At 50.9% G+C, this 20,550-nt stretch overlaps 1 protein-coding gene and 1 long non-coding RNA gene across 3 annotated transcripts in view; one reads left to right on the forward strand and one right to left on the reverse strand.

The window, feature by feature from the left end:
* LOC138520815 (uncharacterized) overlaps nt 1-20,550 on the reverse strand; it is a 348,850-nt gene that overhangs the window by 25,694 nt on the left and 302,606 nt on the right. The gene's annotated exons all lie outside the window — the stretch shown is intronic.
* MFSD4A (major facilitator superfamily domain containing 4A) overlaps nt 8,275-20,550 on the forward strand; it is a 339,210-nt gene continuing 326,934 nt past the window's right edge. The window contains exon 1 of the mRNA XM_069633153.1: nt 8,275-10,079. Coding sequence (XP_069489254.1) covers nt 9,850-10,079 — 230 coding nt within the window. The 5' untranslated portion in view covers nt 8,275-9,849. The remainder of the gene's footprint in view (nt 10,080-20,550) is intronic.

Genomic DNA, 20,550 nt, shown 5'->3' on the forward strand with positions numbered 1-20,550 from the left:
CGTCATGGCCTGAAGATATCTCAACACCGGGGCTTTAGCATCACAGCTCCCGTCATGGTTTCCAGATATCTCAACACCGGGGCTTTGGCATCACAGCTCCCGTCATGGCTTCCAGATATCTGAACACCGGGGCTTTAGCATCACAGCTCCCGTCATGGCTTCCAGATAGCTCAGCACCGGGGATTTAGCATCACAGCTCCCGTCATGGTTTCCAGATATCTCAACACCGGGGCTTTGGCATCACAGCTCCCGTCATGGCTTCCAGATATCTGAACACCGGGGCTTTAGCATCACAGCTCCCGTCATGGCTTCCAGATAGCTCAGCACCGGGGATTTAGCATTACAGCTCCCGTCATGGCCTCCAGATATCTCAGCACCGGGGCTTTAGCATCACATATCCCATCATGGCTTCCAGATATCTCAACACTGGGGCTCCAGCATCGCAGCTCCCGTCATGCTTCCAGATATCTCAACACCGGGGCTTTAACATCGCAGCTCTCGCCTTGGCTTCCAGATATCTCAACACCGGGACTTAAGCATCACAGCTCCCGTCATGGCTTCCAGATATTTCAGCACTGGGTCTTTAGCATCACAGGCCCCGTCATGACTTCCAGATATCTGAAAACTGGGGCTTTAGCATCGCAGCTCCCATCATGGCTTCCAGATATTTCAGCACCGGGTCTTTAGCATCACAGGTCCCGTCATGACTTCCAGATATCTTAACACCAGGGCTTCAGCATCGCAGCTCCCGTCATGGCCTCCAGATAATTCAACACCGGGGCTTTAGCATCGCAGCTCCAGTCATGGCTCCCAGATGTCTAAGCACTGGGGCTTTAGCACCACGGCTCCTGTCATGGCTTCCAGATATCTCAATACCGGGGCTTTAGCATCAAAGCTCCCTCCATGCCCTCCAGATAACTCAGCACCGGGGCTTTAGCATCGCAGTTCCCGTCATGGCCTCCAAATATCTCAGCACCAGGGCTTTAGCATCACAGCTGCCATGATGGCTTCCAGATATCTCAACACTGGGGCTTTAACATCACAGCTCCCGCATGGCTTCCAGATATCTCAACACCGGGGCTTTAGCATCGCAGCTCCCGTCATGGCCTCCAGATATCTCAACACGGGGGCTTTAGCATCGCAGCTCCCGTCATGGCTTCCAGATAGCTCAGCACTGGAGCTTTAGCATCGCAGCTCCCGCCATGGCTTCCAGATATCTCAACAGCGGGGTTTTAGCATCACAGCTCCTGTCATGGCTTCCAGATATCTCAACACCGGGGCTTTAGCATCGCAGCTCCCATCATGGCTTCCAGATATCTCAACAACGGGGCTTTAGCATCATATTTCCTGTCATGGCTTTGAGATATCTCTGCACCGGGGCGTCAGCATCAAAGCTCCCTCCATGCCCTCCAGATATCTCAACAACGGGGCGTAAGCATTGCAGCTCCCTCCATGCCCTCCAGATATCTCAACACCGGGGCTTTAGCATCACAGCTCCTGCCATGGCTTCCAGACATCTCAACACCGGGGCTTTAGCATCACAGCTCCTGCCATGGCTTCCAGATACCTCAGCACCGGGGTTTTATCATCACAGCTCCGGTCATGGCCTCCAGATATCTCAACACCGGGGCTTTAGCATCGTAGCTCCCGTCATGGCTTCCAGATATCTCAACACTGGGGCTTTAGCATCACATCTCCCATCATGGCTTCCAGATATCTCAACACCGGGGCTTTGGCATCACAGCTCCAGTCATGGCTTCCAGATATCTCAGCACAGGCTTTAGCATCATAGCTCCTGTCATGGCTTCCAGATATCTCAACACCGGGGCTTCAGCATCGCAGCTCCCGCCATGGGTTCCAGATATCTCAAGAATGGGGCTTTAGCATCACACCTCCCGCCATGGCTTCCAGATATCTCAACACCAGGGCTTTAGCATTGCAGCTCCTGTCATGGCTTCCAGATATCTCAACACCGTGGCTTTTGCATTGCAGTTCCCGCCATGGCCTCCAGATATCTCAGCACCGGGGCTTTAGCATCACAGCTCCCGCCATGTCATCCAGATACCTCAGTACCGGGGTTTTATCATCACAGCTCCGGTCATGGCTTCCAGATATCTCAATACCGGGGCTTTAGCATCACAGCTCCCCTCATGGCTTCCAGATATCTCAACACCAGGACTTAAGCATCGCAGCTCCCGTCATGGCTTTCAGATATTTAAGCACCGGGGCTTTAGCATCACAGCTCCCGCCATGGCTTCCAAATATCTCAGCAGCGGGCTTTAGCATCGCAGCTGCTGTCATGGCTTCCAGATATCTCAACACCGGGGTTTTAGCATCACAGCTCCTGTCATGGCTTCCAGATATCTCAACACCGGGGCTTTAGCATCGCAGCTCCCATCATGGCTTCCAGATATCTCAACAACGGGGCTTTAGCATCATATCTCGGGGCTTCAGCATAACAGCTCCCATCATGGCTTCCAGATATCTCAACACTGGGGCTTTAGCATCACAGCTCCCGTCATGGCTTCCAGATATCTCAACACCGGGGCTTTAGCATTGCAGCTCCTCTCATGGCTTCCTGGCGCCCAGATATCTCAGCACCGGGGCTTTAGCATCACAGGTCCCATCATGGCATCCAGATATCTCAACACCGGGGCTTTAGCATCACAGCTCCCGCCATGGCATCCAGATACCTCAGCACTGGGGTTTATCATCACAGCTCCGGTCATGGCTTCCAGATATCTCAATACCGGGGCTTTAGCATCGCAGCTCCCTTCATGGCTTCCAGATATCTCAGCATTGGGGCTTTAGCATCGCAGCTCCCTTCATGGCTTCCAGATATCTCAACACCGGGGCTTTAGCATCACAGCTCCCGCCATGGCATCCAGATACCTCAGCACTGGGGTTTTATCATCACAGCTCCGGTCATGGCTTCCAGATATCTCAACACTGGGACTTTAGCATCGCAGCTCCCTTCATGGCTTCCAGATATCACAGCACTGGGGCTTTAGCATCGCAGCTCCCATCATGGCTTCCAGATATCTCAACACTGGGACTTTAGCATCGCAGCTCCCTTCATGGCTTCCAGATATCTCAGCACTGGGGCTTTAGCATTGCAGATCCCGCCACGGCTTCCAGATATCTCAACACTGGGGCGTTAGCATCGCAGCTCCTGCCATGGCTTCCAGACATCTCAGCACCGGGGCTTTAGCATCACAGCTCCCGTCATGGCTTCCAGATATCTCAACACTGGGGCGTTAGCATCGCAGCTCCTGCCATGGCTTCCAGACATCTCAGCTCCGGGGCTTTGGCATCACAGCTCCCGTCATGCCTTCCAAATATCTCAGCACTGAGGCTTTATCATCACAGCTCCCGTCATGGCTTCCAGATATCTCAAAACCGGGGCTTTAGCATCACAGCTCCCGTCATGGCTTCCAGATGTCTAAGCACCGGGGCTTTAGCATCACAGCTCCCGTCATGGCCTCCAGATATCTCAGCACCGGGGCTTTGGCATTACAGCTCCCGTCCTGGCTTCCAGATATCTCAACACTGGGGCGTTAGCATCGCAGCTCCTCTCATGGCTGCCAGATATCTCAACACCGGGGCTTTAGCATCACAGCTCCAGTCATGGCTTCCAGATATCTCAATACCGGGGCTTTAGCATCGCAGCTCCTCTCATGGCTGCCAGATATCTCAACACCGGGGCGTAAGCATTGCAGCTCCCTCCATGCCCTCCAGATATCTCAACACCGGGGCTTTAGCATCACAGCTCCTGCCATGGCTTCCAGATATCTCAGCACCGGGGCTTAAGCATCACAGCTCCAGTCATGGCTTCCAGATATCTCAATACCGGGGCTTTAGCATCGCAGCTCCTCTCATGGCTGCCAGATATCTCAACACCGGGGCTTTAACATCGCAGCTCCTCTCATGGCTTCCAGATATCTCAACACCGGGGCTTTAGCATTGCAGCTGCTCTCATAGCTTCCTGGCTCCCAGATACCTCAGGACCGGAGCTTTATCATCACAGCTCCCGTCATGGCTTCCAGATATCTCAAGACCGGGGCTTTAGCATCGCAGCTCCCGTCATGGCTTCCAGATATATCAACACTGGGAATTTAGCATCGCAGCTCCCATCATGGCTTCCAGATATCTCAACACTGGGGCTTTAGCATCACAGCTCCCAGATGGCCTCCAGATATCTAAGCACCGGGGCTTTAGCATCGCAGCTCCCGCCATGGCTTCCAGATATCTCAGCGCCGGGGCTTTAGCATCACAGCTCCCGCCATGGCTTCCAGATGTCTCAACACCGGGGCTTTAGCATCACAGCTCCCATCATGGCCTCCAGATATCTCAGCACCGGGGCTTTAGCATCGTAGCTCCCGTCATGACTTCTAGATATCTCAACACAGGGGCTTTAGCATCACAGCTCCTGTCATGGCTTCCAGATATCTCAACACCGGGGCTTTGGCATCGCAGCTCCCGTCATGGCTTCCAGATATCTCAATACCGGGGCTTTAGCATCACAGCTCCCGTCAAGGATTCCAGATATCTCAACACTGGGGCTTTAGCATCACAGCTCCCATCATGGTCTCCAGATATCTGGTCAAAACTAATTGCCCTGAACGAGATGCCATCCATCTATATATATAAAAGACTAAGGACGTCTGTGGTCATTGGTTGCAAGCACACACGTTCGCCACTAGAAGGCATTGTGGTTGAAAACGGACAGTAAGAGGGCATTGATGGATGGCTTAGTCAGATAAAAGCACAGGGGGGTGGAGGTGCGGGCATTGCAGGATGTACTTCCCAGGCCGAGTAAAGCACACAGAGCTGGAACTAGACGGACAGAGAAAGCCCATGAAAGTACAGAGAGCGAACAGTTTGTGGTTTACCAGTGCCTTAAGTGGCACTGAAAAATGAGCTCGGGCTCATCAAGGTGGAGTGGCCTAACGATGGGGGGGCCGCCTGCTGGCCCGTTAGACCCCACCCCCTTGACCAGCCTAGGCTCAATGGGCTACAAGCACCTCTGCCAGGCAAACTATTGTAGAGAGGGTTGATATCTGCATTTATTTTCTAAAGGCTTTCCTGGCAGGGGACATCGTCTCGCCTTTTCAGCCTTAGTGATGGCGCTGGGGCAGCGTCACCATTTAGGCTGCAAAGGAGAGGCCTTTTTTTCAAAATCCTGAAGCTCATGCTCTTTCGCAGGAGCTTCAGGATTTTGAAAAAACAAGGCCTCTGCTTCCAGTGGCCTCACGTTTTTCTCCATAATGGCGGCGCTGGCCCACGGGCATCTCTTTCTTGAAAGGATGCCTCGCAGGTGCAGCGCCACCATTATGGATGAAAGGCATTTTTTTCTGAAGCCTGAAGCTCTCACACATGAGAGAGAGCTTCAGGCTTTAAAAAAAACATTGTCCTTTAGCTGCCTGCCAGGGTAGATTAGTGAGCCCCGGCAGGGCAGTGTTAGGGAGAATTCTCCTTCTAGGGCTATTTTCCCTCACCTAGTGAGTCCCCCAGCAGCTTTGCTGGATTTCTGGAGTTTATTTTTTCCACCTGGTAAGAGTGTACATCCTTTTTCCACTCTTACATGTGTTTTTGCCTATGTGTTTTTACTCATTGTGTGATCTTGGGCACTGGAGCACACCACACCAGGTGCCCCTGTTCTTGTACGGGTTACACAGCACCTTTAGTTTAGTAACCCAGGGTGATCTTTAAGACTTCCCTCTGACTCCATTTCGCGGGGGCTGACTACTGTCCCCCAGAGAAAGGTAAAGTTGCCATTTACTTTACATAGTCATTTTTACCACAGACGCAGTACACCCCATCTTGCATGGAGTACTGGAAAGGGCTAATCTGTACCCCTTTTCTGTCTGTACCTCCCTGAGCATTGTTTCGCTCTTTTAACATTTAGACTTGGCTGGTGGCAGTGGTATCTACCCTAACTTTTCTACCGCGATTATATTAGATAAACTTGGCACTGTTCTTGGCTATTATATTAGCCTCGAACATAAACCCGCTTGACCAAATCGTCTTTCTTTTGGCTCCGGTTGGGTTTATTCGCCATTTCTTTTTGTTAAAGTCCTTCTTGTGTTTTACTTTGCGTGGCAAACTAGGTTTGCCTTCTTTGTTCCCCGTCTTTTGGCGGGCTTCTGCAGAGAAGCCTTCCTCTTGGCGCCTGGGTGTCTAGGTAGACTGAATGTGGGGAAGGGGTGTAGTCACCCCCTGCACAGGGTATCCTAGGAAACCAAAGTCGCACTTTGCCATGATTGGCTGAGGTGGTTGTCCCGACTGGACAACCCCCTGCTGCGTGATTGACAGCCAGGCTGTGTGAATGGGGGTTTTGCGCATAAAAGGCAGGTCTCTTGGGTTAGAAGTCAGAGTCACCTCTGGAACTACAAGGAACCGAAGAGAAGCGGAGAGAACGACGGCTGCTGCAACTACCCCGTCCCGGTGAACCCTGCTGCAGTCCTGAGCTATATTCGCTTCAACGACTAAGAGGAGATCCAGTCCGGAGTCTTCTTCCCTTGAGCCTGGTGGGGATAACCAGCTCATCTTCTTCAGCCAGAGATCTCTGCCGTGGTCGAAATCGCTGCACACTGCTGTAGTGGTCCGGATAGCCACCTGCTGAGCCTCTCCTGTTTTTAAGGAGCACACCTTTGCGTTGTCGCTGCTGTCGGCTTCATCCCTGTGTGGTGCAGACCCCCTTCAGACGTCCTCCTTCACAACGAAGCTCCAGGAATCGTGGGTCTGCGGGAAACCAACAGGAACAACTGCCAGGGCTCCAGCTGCATCGTGGAAATAAGGAAACTGGATGAATCCCTTTTCTTCATCCTCAAGGCTCGTCCTTGTCTTCCCTCCTTCTTATAACTTTTGCTTCCGAACATTGACAATATCCAAGTACTTTTGGGCTACGCTGAATCGTGAACTGTCTAACGGTGTGATCTTCAGCACAGGTCTCCGGTTTCACTTAAGCCTGGCTCTGACCCTTTGACTTGTGAACTCCTGTTTCTGAGTCTTTCTTGATACTGTCTGCCTAACCTAAATATTGCCTGTGATTTTTGCCTGTGATTTTTGCCTCCAACTCCCTCTGGGTATCTCAGGTGCTAAGTGTGCTTTTGCCCCGTTAGCATTTCATGTCACGGATACGTGTTTATTGAGTAGACCGAACTGTCAAAAAGTGATCGCAACCGTATCCGCGGTATCGTGTTTTGTTCATAACATCGGTTCATTCAAACACAGGGTACTTACCTTGAGACAAACTGTACAAAGTGAATTGGTTAGTTGTATATTTAACGTGTGGTTTTGTTTAAAGTTTAATAGAGGTGTTGTGTTTATAACTGATGGTTTAAAAATAAATGTACTTATATTTTTTACCTGAAACCTTGAGTCAGTGTTTGCTTGAGTCACAGTAATTGTGGTCCCTTTGTGTAATCTCTGCTACTGCTCATATACTCTTGGGATAAGCCTGGCTGCTCCGCTACTGCTACCACTTTAACATAGTAGTACAGGCTTGTACCAAAGGTAAAACTTGTATTGCCACCTGTAGTCTTAATTGTGTGTAGTGGTCCCTAAGGGCACTGCACAGGATTCTGCCTAACAGGACACGCCTCAGAACTAGACTTTTGAGTCTGTCGGTGCTCGGCCCCGGCCCACTTAAAGCCCTGTGGTTGACACAATCGGATAGGGAGATGGCGTGATGAGCGTACGGCGTCTGGGTGCGTCTGGGTCACCCTTGTGTGGCTGCCTGTGCTATGGATGTTCTGGGTGTGGGTGTTAGGTGCCCTGCTATTGCCGTGACTGCCTGTTGTGTGCCTCCTGCCATCTATACCGTAGGCATTGTGTGTGAGTGGGGCGCGCCCCTCCTTCCACCTGTGCCGCACTCGCTGCTTCTGCCAGTGTCTGAGGGAAGCTTTCATTTCCGTGTCAGGGAATCCGGCACAGCTGCTGCAGTCTGTGCAGTGTGTGCGTCACTTAAAGTTTAACATAGCCTATGAGCTGGCAGCAGCATGTCACTTCTTTCTCATGATTTGCTGCTGTCTAAATTCTCTCCTCAAGTCCTAGCTAGTCGGCTGTCTCTTTCCATCTGGGTTTCAGTAGCGCTCTCTTTTCCCCCCGAGCTTGCCTCGTCCACTGTTGCCTGCTCTCCCCAATGAGACTCACCTGCCACTGCATGTTTCCGCACCCGTCGCGTCTGAGCTCAGGGGACAGCTGTCATTTTCTCCTGGGTACCGCGCTTTCACTTTATGTGCCCCGCCGCTCCCATGCCGCCCCCGGGCGCCCCTTTTCACCCCCGTTGCCCCTCTCTGGGTCTTTCACCTTTCCCTGTGAACCGATTCTTGTGTTCCTTATTCTAGCGATGTCTCATGGCAGGCCCTCCCTCCTCTCGGGCCCAGGGGATGTGGCATTCTCTAAGGGTGGCGCTATCTCTTTCCACCTGATGCGGTCTCATGCCCCGTGGAAATCTCTGCCAATGAGAGACGCTCGTCCATGCCATCCTACCTTTTCTTCTCCCTCACACTTGAAATCTGGGGTGGGCGCTCACTTCCGCTGCGGTTTTTGGCCTCCTTCGGGTTGAGATTCTGTCTGTCTCCCCATGTCTCCTACGGCTGTCTTCTCCCATTGGAATTTCCCTCGCAGCCTTCCGTGGATATGCTTAGGGCGGCTGTCTATATCTCCCGGGCCTGTGGCTGTCTCTTCCAATAAGGCGCACCCCCCTGGTGGAAGGTGGCCCTTGGGTCTGGGCTGGTTTTGTCTCTGTCAGAGAGCCCTCTGCGAAGGCTGCGGTGTCCTCTGTCTGTCTCAGCCGCTTGGGGCAGTCTCTTCCGAGAAGGCGGCACTTGCCGGCATCTCCGATTTACACGCCCCTCCCACGCACATCCTGAACCTTGCAGCCGGGAGAAGCAGCAGCGAGCACTGCCCTGTGTGTCCGGGCACCTCTTTATTCACTGAAGTGTTTGGATAGCGCCTCTCTTCCATCAGAAGCCACCCCTGACGGGCCATCATATCTTTCGAGTTCTTTGTCAGACTTCAAGGAACTTTGGCGACTGGGGATTTGGGAAACCACAGCGAGCCTGGAGAATTGGTCGGGACCCGTGTGTTTGCGTGTGTGTAGAGAGAGAGAGCAGATGCCTGTCGTGTTATAGTGCCTGGAGACGCTGCACTCGAGGAGCTGTGCGACGAATGCTTCTCCCACCTCTCTGGAATAACTGCCACTCGGGGAGGGGGGCACACCGACAATCGGTGCCCCAATAGACACGTCTGACGAGAGTTCCGAGAGAGAGTGCCCTTTCGCCTGACAGCCCATTGCCCCACCAGTGCCAGGAGGAGAAGGTGACCCCCGTGTGCCTATGCCACTAGCAGGGGTGCCCCCTTCACGATCTGTGCGGCAGAGGCAGTCTGCTCTGCGGGGCACCTGTGCCATACGAGGCTACCTCGGAGGACTTGTTTCGGGACAAGGGTCTTTCCAAACTACCGCCAGCGGACCAGTGCCAGGGGAGAACGCCCCCCGATGACATGTACCGCGAGATTTTGCACCCTGCTGACCTGTGCCAGGAGAGCCTGCTCGCTCTGAGATCCAGTGCCAGGAGACGGTGCCCTCCGAGGACCAGTGCCAGAACTTGATACCCTCTTAGGACCTAGGCAACAGAGCGTGTCTCCCAAAACATTATCTCTTTGAGGACCAGGGGGAGAGTGCCCTTTGGGGGCTTTGCCGGTCTGATCTGTGAAGGAAGCAGAGAGTGCCCACCGTGGGCTGCTGCCAGGTGGACTAGCCCCCTTTTCCCTTGCCACCAGAAGGTGCGTGTCCAGAACTGGGGGTGCCCTCTGCTTTTGATAACCCCCTGAGGGCCAAGGATGGGGCTGGACGAGCGCATTGTCGGCCTCTTCCGGAAGAACTTGCAGCCCACGCTAACCTACTGGAGCGTCTTCTTCAGCTTCGGCCTCTGCATCGCCTTCCTGGGGCCCACCCTGCTGGACCTGCGCTGCCAGACCCAGAGCTCCCTGCAGGACATCACCTGGGTCTTCTTCGCTCAGCAATCCTGCCTCCTGCTGGGCACCGCCCTGGGAGGGCTCTTCAAGACGACGTAAGGCGCCTGCGAACCCGCAACACCCGTGCAAACCTGCTGCGCCTGATGCTGCGCGGGCGCAATCCTGCTGCACCTGCGCTAACCCGCGACATCTTCGCAAACCTGCTGTGCCTAATGCTGCGCGAGCGCAAACCTGCTGCACCTAATGCTACACGAGCGCAATCCTGCTGCACCTGCGCTAACCCGCGACATCTGCGCAAACCTGCTGTGCCTAATGCTGCACGGGCGCAAACCTGCTACACCTAATGCTACACGGGCGCAACCCTGCTGCACCTGCGCTAACTCGCGACACCTACGCAAACCTGCTGCGTCTAATGCTACGCGGGCGCAACCCTGCTGCACCTGCGCTAACTCGCAACACCCGTGCAAACTTGATGGTCTAATGCTACGCGGGCGCAACCCTGTTGCACCTGCGCTAACTCGTGACACCCACGCAAACCTGCGGTGTCTGATACTGCACTGGCGCAAACCTGCTGCACCAGCGCTAACTCGTGACACCTGCGCAAAACTGCTGCACCTAATGCTGCACGGGCACAACCCTGCTGCACCTGCGCTAACTCGCAACACTGAGGCAAACCTGCTGCGCCTAAGCTAACATGCTGTACTGACGCAGACCTGAGGCACCTACACTAACTCGCAACACTGAGGCAAACCTGCTGCACCTGAGCTAACTCGCGACACCCGCGCAAAATGCTGCGCCTAATACTGTGTGGGCGCAATCCTGCTGCACCTGCGCTAACTCATGGCACCCACGCAAACCTGCTGCGCCTAATGCTACACGGGCGCAAACCTTCTGCACCTGTGCTAACTCGCAATACTGAGGCAAACCTGCTGCGCCTAAGCTAACATGAAGCACTGACGCAGACCTGAGGCACCTACACTAACTCGCAACACTGAGGCAAACCTGCTGCACCTGAGCTAACTCGCGACACCCGCGCAAAATGCTGCGCCTAATACTGTGTGGGCGCAATCCTGCTGTACCTGCGCTAACTCGCGACACCCGCGCAAAATGCTGCGCCTAATACTGTGTGGGCGCAATCCTGCTGCACCTGCGCTAACTCGTGGCACCCACGCAAACCTGCTGCGCCTAATGCTACACAGGCGCAAACCTTCTGCACCTGTGCTAACTCGCAACACTGAGGCAAACCTGCTGCGCCTAAGCTAACATGCTGCACTGACGCAGACCTGAGGCACCTAAACTAACTCGCAACACTGAGGCAAACCTGCTGCACCTGAGCTAACTCGCGACACCCGCGCAAAATGCTGCGCCTAATACTGTGTGGGCGCAATCCTGCTGCACCTGCGCTAACTCGTGGCACCCACGCAAACCTGCTGCGCCTAATCCTACACGGGCGCAAACCTTCTGCACCTGTGCTAACTCGCAACACTGAAGCAAACCTGCTGCACCTAAGCTAACATGCTGCACTGATGCAGACCTGATGCACTTACACTAACTAACAACACGGGCGCAAAGATACTGCACCTGCAGTAACTCGCAACACTGAGGCCAACCTGCTGCACCTAAGCTAACATGCGGCACTGATGCAACCCTGCTGCACTGAAGTCAATCTGCTATACCTACGCTAACTTGCAACACTGAGGCAAACCTGCTGCGCCTAATGCTACACGGGCGCAAACCTGCTGCACCTACGCTAACTCGCAACACTGAGGCAAACCTGCTGCGCCTAGGCTAACATGCTACAGTGACACAAATCTGCTACACTGATGCCAATCTGCTATACCTATGCTAACTCGCTACACTGAGGCCAACCTGCTGCACCTAAGCTAACATGCTGCACTGAGGCAAACCTGCTGCGCCTAAGCTAACATCCTGCACTGAGGCAAACCTGCTGCGCCTAAGCTAACATGCGGCACTGATGCAACCCTGCTGCACTGGCGCCAATCTGCTATACCTTCGCTAACTCGCAACACTGGTGCAAACCTGCTGCACCTCAGCTAACACACTTCACTGACGCAAACCTGCTGCACTGACGCCAATCTGCTATACCTACGCTAACTTGCAAACCTGCTGCACCTATGCTAACATGCTAGACCTAAGCGAGTTCGTGGCAATGACACTATCCTGCTAAACCTGCCCTCACATACTATATTAATGGTAACATGTTACACCTAGGCTAACACGCTTTATAAACACATATTTGCTGGACCTTCGCTAACTCGTCTCCATCGTAAACCTGGTCCACTAATCCTATACACTGGCGCTAACCTGCAACACCTGCGCTGACAAGCTACACCCAGGCTAACATGGTATATGTACACTAGCATGTTACACCTATGCTAGCATGCTACACCAACTCCCCGTAACCTGCTACTCTGGTGCAACCCTGCTGCACTGACGCCAATCTGCTATACCTACGCTAACTTGCAACACTGAGGCAAACCTGCTGCGCCTAATGCTACACGGGCACAAACCTGCTGCACCTACGCTAACTCGCAACACTGAGGCAAACCTGCTGCGCCTAGGCTAACATGCTACAGTGACGCAAATCTGCTACACTGATGCCAATCTGCTATACCTATGCTAACTCGCTACACTGAGGCCAACCTGCTGCACCTAAGCTAACATGCTGCACTGAGGCAAACCTGCTGCGCCTAAGCTAACATGTTGCACTGAGGCAAACCTGCTGCGCCTAAGCTAACATGCGGCACTGATGCAACCCTGCTGCACTGGCGCCAATCTGCTATACCTTCGCTAACTCGCAACACTGGTGCAAACCTGCTGCACCTCAGCTAACACACTTCACTGACGCAAACCTGCTGCACTGACGCCAATCTGCTATACCTACGCTAACTTGCAAACCTGCTGCACCTATGCTAACATGCTTGACCTAAGCGAGTTCGTGGCAACGACACTATCCTGCTAAACCTGCCCTCACATACTATATTAATGGTAACATGTTACACCTAGGCTAACACGCTTTATAAACACATATTTGCTGGACCTTCGCTAACTCGTCTCCATCGTAAACCTGGTCCACTAATCCTATACACTGGCGCTAACCTGCAACACCTGCGCTGACAAGCTACACCCAGGCTAACATGGTATATGTACACTAGCATGTTACACCTATGCTAGCATGCTACACCAACTCCCCGTAACCTGCTACTCTGGTGCAACCCTGCTGCACTGACGCCAATCTGCTATACCTACGCTAACTTGCAACACTGAGGCAAACCTGCTGCGCCTAATGCTACACGGGCACAAACCTGCTGCACCTACGCTAACTCGCAACACTGAGGCAAACCTGCTGCGCCTAGGCTAACATGCTACAGTGACGCAAATCTGCTACACTGATGCCAATCTGCTATACCTATGCTAACTCGCTACACTGAGGCCAACCTGCTGCACCTAAGCTAACATGCTGCACTGAGGCAAACCTGCTGCGCCTAAGCTAACATGTTGCACTGAGGCAAACCTGCTGCGCCTAAGCTAACATGCGGCACTGATGCAACCCTGCTGCACTGGCGCCAATCTGCTATACCTTCGCTAACTCGCAACACTGGTGCAAACCTGCTGCACCTCAGCTAACACACTTCACTGACGCAAACCTGCTGCACTGACGCCAATCTGCTATACCTACGCTAACTTGCAAACCTGCTGCACCTATGCTAACATGCTTGACCTAAGCGAGTTCGTGGCAACGACACTATCCTGCTAAACCTGCCCTCACATACTATATTAATGGTAACATGTTACACCTAGGCTAACACGCTTTATAAACACATATTTGCTGGACCTTCGCTAACTCGTCTCCATCGTAAACCTGGTCCACTAATCCTATACACTGGCGCTAACCTGCAACACCTGCGCTGACAAGCTACACCCAGGCTAACATGGTATATGTACACTAGCATGTTACACCTATGCTAGCATGCTACACCAACTCCCCGTAGCCTGCTACTCTGGTGCAAACCTGTTGCACCCATGAGGGTAACCTGATCCACGTATGCCAACATGCTCCACACATGTTAAACTGCTGCACCTGGGCCAGCACACTACACTGGCGTTCACATACTACACCCCTGATAACCATTGCAATTTGCAACATAAAATGTTGCACATACGCATGTCAGCCTTATGACCCATAGACTGTCTGTAGGACACATGTTGCACCCACAAGACACACCTGTGCAGAATCTTTCCTTCTGTGACTTCTCGGGTCCTCCCCATCTGCTGCTGCGCTCACTGGCTACTAATGGGCAACTCGTGGAAGCTGCAGGAAGTGCTGGCACTTCTATGCACTCACCACAGGACCCCTTTTACATCTTGGACCCGCACAAGCTTGTTACATAATCGTGAACGCGAACCTGCGGTAAACTCGCCTCTTTACCCCATACAGCCTGGAAGACGAATTTAGTGCACAGCCTGCGCCCTTTCAGCGCCCGGAATCGCTTTCATTCTGTAGAGAAGCGCTATTTTAATGTCACTGTTGGTCGCATTTGCTGCCCTGTGGGTTGAACTGGGTGAAATGGGTGGAGTGGGGTATAACGTGGGCATAACATGGCCATAACGCCCCTCTCCACTACGAGTACCAGTTAAGCAGAGCCAGATTTGCCAGGCGCATCTTAAACCTTGATTGGCTGGCCAGTGCTTACAAATGAAAATATGTATGACCCCGCTTCCAGCCGCTGGCTACAATACTCCCCCCGGACAGCGGCTTGAGGCAAACAAGCGTGCTGCGAGGCACTACGAGTTGCTGGTTAATGCCTCTGACACTCATATAACAGTCATGCATGTTTCTTATTCCCAAGGGAAGAGGGGGCGCACGCATAGCACCTGCTACTGAAGGTTATAGTGGGGGGGGGGGGGGGACCTATGAGCCCCCTATGGAGGGACACAGAGGGAGAGTTGGAGAGCCTGATTCCATGCCCACTGAAGGCACCCCCTCCCCTGGGTCCCTGCAGTGCGAGGTGCTGGGGTCCCTTAGCCAGGCTAAGCCCCACACACTCAAGTTAAAGATGAGAGGGGACATCTGGGGCTTACCTTTAAAAATAGGAGGTGGCCAGAGTGAGCAGCCCCCGGAATGAAGTCACTCGCCAAATGTTGATGCGTCTAAAATCGGAGTGTAAGAAACTTGCAAAAGGTGCCACATTAATTATTTAGCCATCTTGAGAGAAGATGTGTTGGCGTTATCAGGCAAGGAATTGGGCAGGAACAAGACGGAGCGCCGTTCCCTGTAGAGCCGAGGCCCTATATTCAGGGCACCCACATTATTCAACACATACCTGCACCCCTCAGTCCCGCCCACGCCACTGACAATCTGCCCCCTGCCCACGCGCGAATGGTAGGGGGCTGGTGGGGTCCCCATTACATTTTGGCCATTTCCAGCGCCGTCTATCTACCTCTCTATATATCATCTTTCTGTCTATGCCTCTCTCTGTATATCTGTCCCCCCACCCCCTCTCTCTCACCATTCTTACTGCCGTGGACACACACTCAGGGCCACAAATAACAGTGCAGCACTTTCCGTGCTTCCTAATGAAAAGCTGCCTCGGGTTCCTGTTCCACCGCCCAGCCATCCGCCAGCGCCTGGAAGCTGTGTAGGCGCTGAATGCCGCGCTTTACAAACGCCACAAAGCGCCCACCTCGGCTCATCGCCTCTCCAGACTTAATACACACACGCATTTAATACAGGCCAACCGCGGCCTCCCAGTCCCTTCTAGCAGAGTTGCCAGCATGACCCATTCCAATCTATAGATGCTTATCCAGTCCTGTTTTTTTCTTTGTATTCTGGAAATTGTAGTTCCACTTTTCCCATTATAAAACGCGTACTACAAGTCCCAGAATGCAAAGAAAAAAACAGTTTTGGATAAGGACCTACAGATTGGAATGGGTCATGTTGGCAACTATGTTCCAATCATCCAACAACGATCCAAAAGTTCCTAGTTTTTCTTTTTTTGAGGAATACATGCCTCTCTTTTCAGGGCCACGTGATCATTTGAGAACGAGCTGAAGAAGTGGAACTTGAGAACCCCCAGACCCCGATTCATGGCATTATTTGTGCGCCATTCTGCCCGCAAATCACTGTTTGACGAATAGGGATTCGCGGGCAGAATGGCGCACAAATCCTGGTTTTACACGCAAATAATTCCATGAATCAGGGCCTCAAGGTTATGCCCAAGCCAGGGCCAGCCCTAGGATTTGCAGGGCCATAGGCGGCAAAAGATGTGTGGGGGCTCCTTTATTTGCATCACAGATAAAAAAGTCACTAAATTAGTCATTAATGTCTGTGGGGATCAAATAAACTGAGGTTCAAGCGATGGGTACCACAAAGGAAAGTACTGTGACGAGGAAGAGCAGGAGAAAGAGTAATGAAGATCACCGGCAAGTAATCCAAACATACCTAATGTGACTGTAAGTTCCAAGGATGTAAGGGCAGGGATTGGCCCTGGGCCTACAGGGCAAAGTGCTATTGCTGCAGGATAGTGCAATCGTAGCAAGGCCTATTTACTGGAAAGCTACTGAGGCAGTGGGAGTAAGCACTTCCACAGGTCTTCAAATGTCATCAATAGGGCCTAAATTCAGTGTATACAAAAGCAACTTCTCTTTTTTTTAATTTAAATCAGTTTATTACAAACTTTTGTAAAACAATCATTAAATTCCTCCACAAGATTTAGGGGCTGATTCAAGGAATTATTTGCGCCGAAAAAACGGCGATTTGTGCACCATTCTGCCCGCAAATCCCTGTTTAACAAATGGGGATTTGCGGGCAGAATGGCGCACACATCCCCGTTTTTGGTGCAAATAATTCCATGAATCAGCCCCTTAATCCTCAAGCTCTTTCAATAATAAGTCCAATTCCTCCAACAACAAAAAAACATTAGTGCGAACGTCAGTTTTCCATCTTCTCCTTCTTGCATTGTTTTCCACCAGGGATAATTTGGCTACCTGCCCTGAAACATGTGCACTGCCCTTTCTGCCTAGAAGTAAAAATAAAAACCGAAATTTAAAACCAAGACACGGCTATGTTGCTTGTGATAATTATTCCTATGGGGCACAGAAAAAGGAATAGACACCCCACTAACCTGCTACTCTCGTAGTTTCTTTCTGGTGTGGGAGGCAGTGCAAAGGTTGTTCTGCATACAATGTATGCGTCTGAGTTAATCCAGGACTGAAACACCAAAGAGAGAACTTCTGTCATCTCTCCTTGTTTTCATTATGAGAGAGTGTATTACATCTTCGTGTACACGCGTCATGGCTGTCAGGTTTACCTTGTCAATTAATTGAGGTATCACTTTCTTTATTATTTCACCGTTTGTTGCTTTTAACAGTCCAGCAACATCACAGGCGGGACTACATCCCCCATAATTCCTCTGCACGTTGTCTGTGATAAATGACACATAAAGGGTGGCATTTCAGTCTCTTGATCACATACAATCCTGTTAGGCAGAATCCTGTGCAGTTCCCTTACGGAGCACCACAGAAGATTAGGGCTATAGGTATATGCAAGAAATCCCCTTTGGTATCAGTCCGTAGCACACAGATTTAGTTGGTAGCTGTGGCTGAGCAGTCAGACTTATCTCAAGAGGGAGATGAGCAGTATTCAGGGTTTACACATTAGGGCCTCAGTACTATGCAACAAGGAAATACTGACCAAAGCTTTGTATCAAAAGGTATATATATATTTATTTTACACACTCTGATGTTCACACACAAATCACTATTACTAAAGCAAGTTAAATCAGTCCAGAAAAGTATACACAACTCCCTATGTAAATTGTAGACAAATTTGAGCAAGAGTGAAAACTGAGCAAAACGGCACAGTGAAAACCAAGCAGAAATGGCACTCTAACAATTTCTCAAAAGGGAGGGAAAGGACAAGTTATACAGGTTTAGACTCTTTAACACTAAACAGAGAGGATACCCTATGTGCTGAAAAATGCAATAAATGTGTTTCAGAAAGCTCATGCTGAGGACCAAAGAGTGTGTTCTTATTAAAAATATATAATTTTATTCTGTTACAATTTCATGAAATACATCATTTTTAAACAATAATAAGACAACAATTCATGTCCAGTTCGGAACAGCTGACTGCCGCGGTTCTGTTGCTCTGCCGTTTTTCGTGTGTGCCTGAGTAGGCGAGGCCCTTGTTTTTGAAGCCAGCATTCAAGTCTAATACTGGTGGGTGAATTTGACAGCGGGGAAGCAAGTGTGTCCCAGCGTGCCAGAACACTTTTTGAAGTTATTTATTGTTGAGCGAATTCGGTAGCAGGGAAGGAAGTGTGCCCCAGCTCGGTGGAAACTTATTGAAGCACTGATAAAGCCTTTGAATAAGTCTGCTAATCCTGAAGAAGACGTTGACCAATGGTTCTGTAAAATCTGGCTAATTGATGTCAAGTCGAAACTATACAAAAGGAAATCCAATGATGAGAGGAATACTACTAGAATAATCTTGGATACTTATAGTTGATACGTAATGGTGGACTGTCAAAGAAGGAATATTACTACTGTAAAAGTTATTTAGAATGTCTCTATACAAACTAGATTTGATTGTGAAGATGAATGGTAGAATGGTGCGTTAGTGATATACACATAGGAGAAATGTCTACACAAAAATGCGCTATTTGCACAAAAAAACTTTGTTCACAAAAATATATGTTGATTGGAAATGAATTGTCTTATAATTGTTTAAAAAAGATATATTTATGAAATTGTAACAGAATAAAATGATATATTTTTAATAAGAACACACTCTCTGGTCCTCAGCATGAGCTTTCTGAAACACATTTATTGCATTTTCAGCTCATAGGGTATCCTCTCTCTTTAGTATATATTGAACTCACCCCAGATGCCCATGTAGGGGTCCCCACCTTTGTTTTTGGATTCAGACTCTTTAACACACCAGCACCACTTCCCAAGTAGATTGTGAACAAGTTAGGCAAGGCAGTACTTTAGCATATGCAATACTGAGGTGAAAACCGAGCAAAATGGCACTTCACAAGTTTAAAAAAAGGGAAGGAAAAAGGTGGTTATCAGAGTTAGGTGCACCAACACATTTCTAGGTGAGAAGCAATCTAGAGAAGGCAGTTGTAACAGATTTAGCCAGAGTCAATAGGCTTGTGCCAGTGTCAATGGTACAAGGCAATGTGCCCAGGATCAAACTGTTCTAGTAGCTGCAGTCAAGTCTTTGTTTAACGATTCGAAAAGATGGTTGCAGAAGGTGAAAGACAATGTTAGATGATAGGGGCAGCCAACCCAGTAGGTAAGTAAAGGATTTAAAACACCTTTAGCGATACCCAACAAAACGGGAGGCCTGGCGGAACAATGTGCCTTTAAAGTAGAAGAGGCTCCTGCATTGACGGTAGTTCCTGGCAGTTCCTGCAGTTCGGGAGTCCAGCAGAGGAAGAGAGGCTGTTGTCATGGAGGAAGGATCGAGTTACTGCACTGCCCAGGGATGAAACCAGCCGCGGTTCTGCCAAACAAATAAAATGTACGCTCCTTTAAATCGCGGTCCTGGTGCACAAGTGCCTGGCTATCCGGTCTCCGAGTGCAGGGCACTGGCAATTCGACCAAGGCAGGTCCTGGAAGGGGATTGGCGAACTGGTTGGCCCCACCAGCTCAAGGGAAGAAGACTCTTGCAGAGGAAGATCTTCTTAAGTCGTTGGAGAAAAGTGGTGAGCATCTGCAGCAGGGCTTCACCGGTGGTTCAGTCGTTGCAGATGTCTTCAGCTTCTCTCCTTTTCGGGTTTCTTAGTTCCAGTGGTGACGTCTTGTCCTCCAGTCCTCAGGACCCTGCTTTTATGCTGCAAGACCCCCATTCATACAGCCTAGCTGTCACTCACAAAGTGGGGTGGCTCTCCTGGCGGGAGAACTCCCCAGCCTATCAGAGCAGAGTGCAACTTGGGTTGCGTAGGAAACCCTGTCCAGGGTGCCTATTCCCCCTCCCACACATCCTGTCTACCCCAGACTCAGTGGCGCCGAGAGGAGGGCTTCTGTGCAGAAGCCCGGCAAAAGGACGAACAAAGGATCCCCGAGCTGGACTAGGATTATAGAGAAAGACACGAGAAAGAAATATTATTAAAGTTCTGGCAATAAAAACCTACCGGAGTAAAGTTAATATTAAAATAAATTGGCGCTTTGTTAGAGGCTGTCAGTAAAAGTGGTAGCCTCGAACAATGGGAAAATCCCATAGGGAAATATTCGCGGTCGAATATTTACGTTAGTAACCACTACCACCTGCCAGAGACTTTTGAGAGAGGGACTGTACAGTACCCCCTCGAAAATGAACATTAGGGAAAAACTATTAACCCTTTCCAGTACTTCCATAGTAATATGGGTTGTACTGGTTTCGTTCATAAGTATTGACTAGTAAAGTCAATGGGGACTTTACATGCCCTGGGAGACAGTAGTCAGTCCCAGGGTATGGAGTCTATGTTTGGGGGTCACTACGACACCCTGTGGTACGGCACGGAGGGTGCTGTGTAACACACATGTTAAAAAGATGAT

Source organism: Ambystoma mexicanum, chromosome 13 (assembly GCF_040938575.1).
Source record: "Ambystoma mexicanum isolate Mex_15411 chromosome 13, UKY_AmexF1_1, whole genome shotgun sequence".
In the NCBI taxonomy this organism is placed as follows: Eukaryota; Metazoa; Chordata; class Amphibia; order Caudata; family Ambystomatidae; genus Ambystoma; species Ambystoma mexicanum.